Genomic DNA, 9346 nt, shown 5'->3' with positions numbered 1-9346 from the left:
GATATGTAGTTTTGCTCCATTCTACTCATCAAATGCAATTTTACTCATGAAATCACATAAGTGGAATTGCTCAATAAGCAACTCATAGCATGTCTGCTCTTATGAATATGGCCCCGTTACAATGTCACAGTTATGATGTGTCTTGGAGGATGTTTTTAAGCTTTCCTTAAATTCTTTGTAAGAGTATCTTGTCTGTGAGGGATAATATTCATCAGTTGGTAATCATTTATAAATATGGGTTAATTTTAAATGAGAATGTATAAATCTTTATTTAAAAAACCTGGATGCTTAGTGCAGCATAGGTATGCATATGACTTATTTCTTTAGCACTTTGGTGTCCAACGACAAACCCACATATTCATTCATCACACAAGTTAAGTAAATCTGCTGATTAAGCTCTCAGCAGCCATGCTGTGCCTCCTATTAATTCACAGCCCAGTTCCCAATTTTGCAAACTGGACGGACTACAGTGATCCAACGAGCTGCTAAAAGCATATGTACAAGGCTGCAGTGCAGGATCTCTGAAGACACAAGGAGAGTTGCACACACAAGTTGACAGAAGTTTGTTGGTAAGGGATGAATTAAATTACCACTTTTGATGTCATTGCTCCATAGAGCAGTTTTATAAAACCAGTAACTTATGAATTCGTGCAATTATAAGACAACTTAAAGTGGCACTGTCACACTCTCACCCCCTTACTCTTTATGAAATACTCATATGGACTGTGTTGGAATATCACTAAGATTTTAACCCACTCAAAAGATATATGGAGACAAAGTAGGAACTACTTTGTTTTAGTATTTTTCCACGGCCTGACACTAGGCAGAGCTCCAGTCATCAAGCCTGGTTATTTCAGCCTGTAGTCACCAGTGACTTTCTAAGGAGGATCCCACAGTCTTGCAGCATCCCCCACATACCTCAATGGTACATGCGTGACAGTACAGCACTGACCTAGGCTCCAAGCAGCTGAAGCGCCAGGAGCTGAAAAAAAATGGGGACAGGCATAGGTAAGTAAATATCACCTTAGCTTGCCCTGCCGATCACTGTACCCTGAGTGGCAATGTCACGGCAAGGGGTGTTTGCAAATTATGCAAAAACCCCAAGAGGTGACAGATCCACTTTACAATAGACAGAGGGGTGTTGGCATTCACACCCATTGTTACGGTATTTAAAATGATGCTTGTAAAGCAATGATTTAACTATTTTAAAAACAAAGTACTATTCAATGAATTACACACTTCTCTTGCATAGGAAAGATTAAGTGCAAATTCTGTGATGGTAGAGGACACAGAATATTTACATAATGTGCTTTTTTGCCTACGTTAATGTCATTAGCTTCTACAACTTGTTCCCAACTGCAATTTTCTTAAAGGGTTTTTGTGTAAACAAACATTTCCCATTTACGCAATTATACCAGCAGCTCCACGTTGCATTGTGTGATACATCTCACAAGAAGAACAGAGCACATAAGCAGAAAATTAAAGGGATAAATGAAAACTCTTGAGACTTTAAAGAATGATAACTAAGGCTCATTAGTGAGCATGAAATCTGAATTGTACTATTTAAAGCAATACTTTGTCTGTTGAACCATCTGATCAGAATGAACACTTAGTACAGAATACCACCTATTAGGATGATATTTAATTAATACTATGCATAGGTTACACAGTCAAATCCAAGGACTATTTTAAAATGGTCACTAATAGAAAAATCAAGCAATTAACATTAGAGTCAATGGTAATTGTTCCACTCTATGCACGATTCACAACTTTCCTAATTGTGGTGCTGAAGTAGAAAACTTGGGAAAGGTGAGAAGGGGTTAATGGAGAAGAATACACCAAAATGTGCAGCAGTGGCTAATGCAAGCAGCAATTTACACACACTGCAGTGTCACTCCAAAACATTAAACAGCATACAGTGAATGATACAAACCAGTGTAGGTGTAATATATACCGGTACATATCTAAATAGTCAGATAATACATTTACCATATAAAATAAATTTAAAAAATATGGTGTAGTACCTAATAGTTCCCAGTGTTTGAATAGGTAGGTAATATCGAGACCCTTAGAAACGGCCTTTTATTCCTAAAGGGGGGGAGGAGACAGAGAGAGAGAAGTTTTCTGTCGCTCTGAGTATGCACAGTATACAGTAATTATACTACATGTGGTACTGTTTTGAGAGAGTTCTCTTGGGGGAAACACTCCAGGCTACTCGTTGCACGTCTATTGACTTTTTTTGTAAATAAAATTATAACAAAAGGTTAATTTGGACAGTATGTGTGTATTAGTGAAAAGCAATGATTACCATTAAGCTGTTAAGCAAAGTTGCCCTTCAATTAACTTACAATTGTTCTGAGATAATTAGATACCCACAGTCAGCAGGTAATTAAAATTCTGAAATTTTAAACCTCTCTGCAAAACAGTCAAACAGTATCTCTCACCCCTCTGGCACTGAAACCTTTCATGGGGAACCTAAATCTACAAGTATGCAGACAATAAGGGACATAATGAGAACAGGCATAAAGCATTACAATATACACATTATAGTGCCATCATCACAATAAAACTAGAAAGCATGTCTTGTTCTGCTACCTTTTATAAGTATCAGTAGTGTAAGGGTCGCTAACTGTATTGCATCTGTATGTCAAAATAAAAACAAAACATTAAAAACAAATCCTGTTTTATTGTTTTAAAAAGTGCATTTAACATTGTTAAAATAAAACAGGACGCTCCTTTTTTACAGAAGCAAATTACACAAAATATACAGTTATGTCACGATTCCCAGAATACACAATAAAAACATTTTTTTTAAAAAAAGCTGAAAAACGTTTCACACTCCACATCATAGCCCACAAGTCACAAAATAGTTTCACCCTTTTTCGATGTCTATAGTATACCTACATCTTGTGTCACTTAAAAATGTGCTACCTAAGTATGTAGATTTCCTATGTTGCATAAAGTAGATGAATAAATCTGAGGAATCATAATAAAGTAACTGCGTGGATTAATACATTTTCATCCTACAATACAGGAGGTTTTTTTTTGCCCTATTTTTATCTGCTGCCCATGCTTTGTTGCCATTAGTTTTGCGTTCTAGGACAACATTTGAGGTATTTGTGGATGGCGCTACCCCGCTGAGAAGAATAGTAGGATCAGATGTTGAGAAATATTGATAGACCATATAAAAAATAAAAAATAAAAGATTGTGTAATAAGAATTTTATGAGCAATGACTCATGACTGAGGGTTAGTCAACCTTTGCTTTAAGGAATCACTTTACAAGTTTGAGTGCAACTAAAACACAGGATTATTTATCAAATTGTAAACTGTCAGGAATGGAAACTGAATTTTATATTTTAGGCCAGAAATGAAATACAGTGATCATTTTCAGCTATTTTGGCCTAAAACTTCAAATCTACTTTGACTTCCTGACAATCCACACTTTATTTAATAACCCTTCTTAATATTCAGCTTACGCAAGGTATCAAAAAAAAAAATAAATTAAAAAAAATAAATACAAATGTTTAAATACAAAACTAATAGAATTATACCCTTTTTATGAAATTCTTCATGAAATAGGTTAACTTGTATAGTCACCATTTTAAAATCAAGGAAATGTAAAACAAAAAACAAAAACTTCACAGCAATATTAAGACAAACTTAGACAGTAACAACGTCAAAATATTTCTCATCCAAACTTCCTGAATTTAAAATAAAAATAAAAAATTAACATTCCTGTATGGCCTAGAAATGTTTCTTTTTTAATAGACAAGGTTTTCATAAATACACAGTAGTCATGTTTTTCCTTACTTGACAGTATTAAGCACACTTTAGCACTGCATAAAACAGTTAAGTTGTTCACTGAACAAACTGACATCAGTTTTCACATCTTCCAGATGTGGCTAAAGAAAGACCAAAAAACTGAAGCAGCATTAGAATGAAGCGGACTCCGTATTTATGGCAAAGTCTCCATAATTACATTCATTAGAAGTCCACTGATGTCTCAAGATAGTGAGCATGTTAAAGTTACTCTCATCACTTACTGTAACAACACTCAACATTTTGTGGGGGATTCATTTGCCATGATGTGCTCAGTTTGTTGGGTCACTGGAGGATATGCATTTAAATTGTGTCCATAAGGATTTAAAGATTGTCCATAGCAGCTCCTAACATCAATGTAAGTAGCAGGTGTTAACATTATAGAGTGTTCAGTTGGCACACCATAGTTCATGAAAGGAGTGCCAGCTGTTGGTGGGCACATAAATTGAGCACCCTGAGCGAACCCCATTGTGGAGAAGGTTGTAGGCATATTAATATACATGTTATGGTTTTCAGCACCCAGAGAACTGATGTTTTGAGGGCGGATGGCCAGAGATGCCCGAGGTGCCAAGCTTGAGCTGGAACCTGAATTCCTAGAGAGGTCTCTAGATTGATCTGTGGACAGGAGGCGGCTCTGGGTGGATGTGGGTCCAATTCCTTGTGTCTCAATGTTAGGTTTCAGACATTTACAGCAGCAAACACCGACCAGGGAACCCAGTATGACAAACATCACGAAAACACTCCCAACCAATAGAAAAGGTAAGTATGTGGGCACTGCAATAAATAAATGTTAGACTTTAACATTTGAACACAAATGCATTTTTGCAAGAAAAATCAGTACCAAGATACCAAAACAAATACAATGAAGACAAGAAAAACTAGATTTGTTCTAAATAAGACAGACCACAATACAGGTTCTAATTGAGGTAACAGAGCAGCAAATTCAAATGTTGATTGTTTATTCAAGTCAAATTGTAGTAGGTCAAAATAGTTGGAAAAAATCTCAACTCTGCTAGTCACAGCTTGGCAATTTAGCCCAAATTTTACTATTCAGTTTCCAAAATTACTACATTCTAGTTTTAGGACAAAACCACAAAGTTTTTTTTCACTAAACAGTCTTTGTAAAAATCTTGACTTCACCACAAACTATTGCAGTAAAGATTTTTCTTTCATTGGATTGTAAAGGTTAAAAAAAAAAAAAAAAAAAAAAAAAAAAAAAAATCATGGCGAGTTGCTATTCAGTTCAAGAATGCATATTTCATTTACCAACAGACATCCACTTTACAGTCAACAACTAGCTGTAGAATGGCAACAATTATGTACAAGCAAATAAAAAAATAAAAAAGTAGTCCATTCAGTCTCTTATTTCATGTTTATAATGTTTACAGCCAGAACATCGCTCTGAACATTAACCAGTAAGAGGACCGTGGTTTCATGAAAAGTAATGTCGATGTTACATTGAAAACTATACCGTAGGAATAGTTGAAAAGCTGGAAAGGTTTATTCACCAAAGAGTAAGTTGTTGGATATGCAAAGTGAATTCAAATGATAAGCCAAAACAACCAAAATAGAAAACATAACTTGAACAACGTTTTCCACATTGGCAATTTTGGCCCAAATTCTGAAATTCACATTACAATACTTTTCTGAAACCCCAACATTTTACACTTTAGTGAATAACCCTGTTTAAACAAGTCTGCTCACATTGTAAATTGCTAATAGGTGTGCCTAAAGCAATGTACCAGGGAAGGCACCCCACCATCTACAGGACAGTAACATTAGGAGCAACACTTTTGAACATCAGCATGAAAACTTTTCTATAAGGCCAGCCTGCCCTGTGCCCCCTCCAGCATGCTGTGTCTCTCTCACCTGGTGTTGCCAGCTCCATGGTTGGCACTCCTGGCAGGGGCCCTCGCTCCTCGCTGGGGCATGGTCCCTGGTCCAGCCTGGCCTCGATTTCCGTGCAGCAGTATCTCAGGGCACAGGACCCGCAGCATAAGGCGGCCTCCTGGGGGTCGTACCTCTCCGGGCACTGGAAGCCGTGGTGCCAGGTCCCCTGGCTGTCCGCCCAGCCGTGGCAGTACTCTCCATCCTGGGCCGCACAGGTAGCCAGCAGGGCCAGTGCCAGGAGCAGCTGGGAAGCCATGGACACTATGTGGACTGACTGACTGCTGGCCCGGGGGGCGGCGTGCTCTGGGTCTTTATCAGCTGTCTAATGACCCGCCCTCACTAAACCGCCCGGGGGAGAGCGCTCAGCACACAGTCCTCCTCACTGTACGGCTTATAGCACAGAGGGAGGCCAGCCTGCCCCAGCTGTGAGAGAACTACAACTCCCAGGATACCTTGCCAGTAACACAATACAATGTACCACACGGGGAGCAGTTATAAGGCGGCTGTTCTTTGTCCCCTCTGGTAGATGACGCCATGGGAGCAGAGTATTAAATTAGGGGATCAATGGCTGTCTCTGTGCTGCTACCAGGGAGCAGGATGTAGGTAAAGTCGCCCAATCCACACGTAGCCCAGGGTTACCGCGCAGAACCGCATGGGAGGTTCGGAATGGAACGGGATATGACGTCATCTTGGAGCGCGCGCCACGTTCCGCGCCGGGGGAGGAGCGTAAGCACTGTCTCCAGAACACAGCACAGAGCAACTGCGTCCTGCTTCATATAGAGTCTGGGTATTGCGGAGCAGTTCTTGTCACGTGTTGCCCTAGAACCTGAAACATAGATGGGCTGGCAGGCCTGGGTCTGATTGACAGAATGCGGTGTGATGTCAAGGATTGGGCAGATTTGGGGAAAGATGTACATGGTGTGTATGTGATAATAGGTGAACCTGGTGGGAGATGTTTGGCTGGTGGGTGGTTTGAAGCTGGGATTGGGAGTGCCACCAATATTTAACTTTTATGGGCACTGATCATGTTTTCATTTGGTAGATCAACAGTACTGCAGCCTGTATTTTTTCGTGGATCCACATAGCCCAATTTTTGTTTTAGTTTAATAAGCCCCATAATATTCCTATGTAGCTTGGCATGTGTATGTTTTACAATGTAGATTTAGCATGTCACCACTACAGCTCAATGCAGTGGTTATGTGTGCTATAGTCTCTAGATGCAATAACTCAGTTTCATTACAAACTGCATAGAAGTGACTTGACATTTAGGGCATCTCTAATGTGTTACTTGGGGCTGGCACAATAAGGCGGCTGTAATTTTTGGTGTGTCCTGCAAGAAGGAAGCTCACAGTGCTCCCCCTTCATGTAGCGTGGCTGAGTGGATCACGGTAGATGTTCTTCTGAATCCTTTAACCGTTCTAACAGGATGTGCTTACTAGGAGCAATGAACAGCTTCCTTTCAGACCGACAGAGGATAGAAGATCCTCTACCTCAGTCTGCATGGATACACTACAAGGAGATAAGGGAAAGAGACCACAGGGGAGAAACACAAAATAGGAGAAGGAGAAATATGAAAGGGGTAGAGGAAGGAGAGAAAGAGACACACATTAGCTGGGGTGTAAGAGACATACAATAAAGACTGAGAAAGACACACCTGGCCAGGGGGGCAGACACAGAGGGGAAAAAGACACAAAGGCTAAGGAAGGGGAGAAAGAGACAGACAAAGGGGATTTGGGGAAGGGTAATACAAAAGGGACTGTAGGGTGAGACACACAAAAGGGCCTGTGGGGGATAAAGAGAGATAGAGGGGAAGTGGAAAAGAGACACAAAGGGGCTGGGGGAGAAGGAGACAGAGGGGAAGGGGAGAAAAAGACACAAATTGGGATGAGGAAAAAGATACACAGGGTCTGCAGGGAAGAAAAATACAAACAAAGGAGCTGGAGCAAAATAGACAGATAGGGGCCGTGGGGGAAATAGGAGACACACAAATGGGCTTGGAGGAAAGTTAGAGGTGCACAGATATAGAAGTGGTAGGTAAGACACGCAATGGGGAAATGTAGGGTATAAAATACACTAAAGTTGGTGTAAAACACAAGAGATGGAAAAAACACACAAAAGGGGGCAAGAAACTATGAGAAAGAGGGTTTAAGAGTCACACAGGTGAAGATGCGTGGGTGGGGGGGGGAGGGGCGGGTTGGTGGCAAAATGCATATACCATGCTCACTGTACCTAGAGGGGCATCAGCTACATCTCGCTTGCGGGCCCAAAGAATGCTGACAGGATCGTCCAAGGTTGCTGTATCTCTTTTGCACCGAGAACTTACTGGTATTTCGGTTCTGGACTGTCCTTATGGGTGGGATCAGTCTGACATGCAAATGGTAGAGGTTTCTTTTGTAATGACACATGTGAGGAAAACATTTTTGACACTTGAAGCTACTGAGTTTCTCCAAGCTTTTTTTTTTCTCATCTTCTCTTTTTGTTTCACTACATTCTGTGTTGTGCCATACCAGGAGTTAGCAGGCAGTGACAGACTGAGAGTGTCACTAGAGTACTCTCAGCCTATCACTAGCATGAATTGGTATGGAGGGAGGAGAAGTGTTACTCCTGTCCAATTACACTCTACCCAATGAGTTTCAATGAGAAGTCTTTGAAAGGCAACTGCTCTAAGCAATTGCTGCCCCTTGAGTTTAGTTCCACTTAGCTAACCAAACCAGGAAGTAACATGATCTGTTATTTGATTGACAGCCTGTGATGTAACAAAGCTAATTTCTAAAAGTGCAAATTTCTATTGAAATCTCCACTTTTTCTAAAATGCGAAAGAGAGGATATGCTCTTCACAAATAAAGCACTTCAGCAAGCAGAAGTGCTTTAGGGGTCTGGCAAGCTCCTTTAACCCCTTAAGGACCAAACTTCTGGAATAAAAGGGAATCATGACCTTTCAGACATGTCATGTGTCCTTAAGGGGTTAATAGTGTGCGCATCCCAATTTGTGCCTTGACTTCAATTCAGTCAATTGACATCTAACTATTGAACTGCTGTTGAATTAGCACTTGTCATTTTCTCTGGTTATTATTATTGGCTTTTATTCCGAATGTGAAGCCACTATGACTAATCAGTCCATGAAGCATACAGTAAGTGTAAACATGCTTATCCCTGACCCTTCCTGTTCTCTTTCATATGGAGATCAGGTTGAGCACATTTTAGAGATCATTTATCTTGCATATGCGGTTGAGGTGTTTTAATGACAATAAATCATATACGTATCAGCATAGACATTTATCAGTATCTCAGTGTACAGCCTATGTAACCCCTCATTATTGAGATAACCACAGTGAGGTTGTCTGGCAAATTGATAAAATTCATAAGTAATAATTAGCCCGCAGTTTGTCTTTTAGTTTAAATTGTTCGTAAATATTTAACCCCTTAAGGACCGGACTTTTTTTGCGATGTTGTACATTTGCGACCAGGCATCTTTTTGACACTTTTGTGGTGGTTGTGTTTAGCTGTAATTTTCCGCTCTCTCATTTACTGTTCCCATACAAATTATATATTGTTTTTTTCAGGACAAAATGGGCTTTCTTTACATACCATTATTTATATAATCTCATGTAATTTAATTTTTAAAAAATGAAAAA

At 39.8% G+C, this 9346-nt stretch overlaps 1 protein-coding gene across 1 annotated transcript; it reads right to left on the bottom strand.

Annotated features, from left to right (window-relative positions):
- Window positions 1–3813: 3813 nt before the first annotated feature.
- Window positions 3814–5976, bottom strand: LOC134572167 (protein shisa-1-like). Its single transcript, XM_063430972.1, has 2 exons — window positions 5691–5976; window positions 3814–4595 (listed from the first exon to the last, which is right to left on the bottom strand). The coding sequence occupies exons 1-2, from the start codon at window positions 5965–5967 to the stop codon at window positions 4057–4059; spliced, it is 816 nt and encodes a 271-aa protein (XP_063287042.1). The 5' UTR covers window positions 5968–5976; the 3' UTR covers window positions 3814–4056.
- Window positions 5977–9346: the final 3370 nt, after the last annotated feature.

This window comes from Pelobates fuscus, chromosome 9 (genome assembly GCF_036172605.1).
Source record: "Pelobates fuscus isolate aPelFus1 chromosome 9, aPelFus1.pri, whole genome shotgun sequence".
Lineage (NCBI taxonomy): Eukaryota > Metazoa > Chordata > Amphibia > Anura > Pelobatidae > Pelobates > Pelobates fuscus.
The sequence above is the reverse complement of the archived record's forward strand: the minus strand, read 5'-3'. Positions and strand labels throughout refer to the sequence as shown.

Coding starts and splice junctions, on each gene's coding strand:
- LOC134572167 (XM_063430972.1), bottom strand. CDS start 5,967: ATGGCTTCCCAGCTGCTCCTGGCACTGGCCCTGCTGGCTACCTGTGCG. Junction 4,596..5,690: donor CATGGAGCTGGCAACACCAG/GTGAGAGAGACA, acceptor TATTTATTGCAG/TGCCCACATACTTACCTTTT.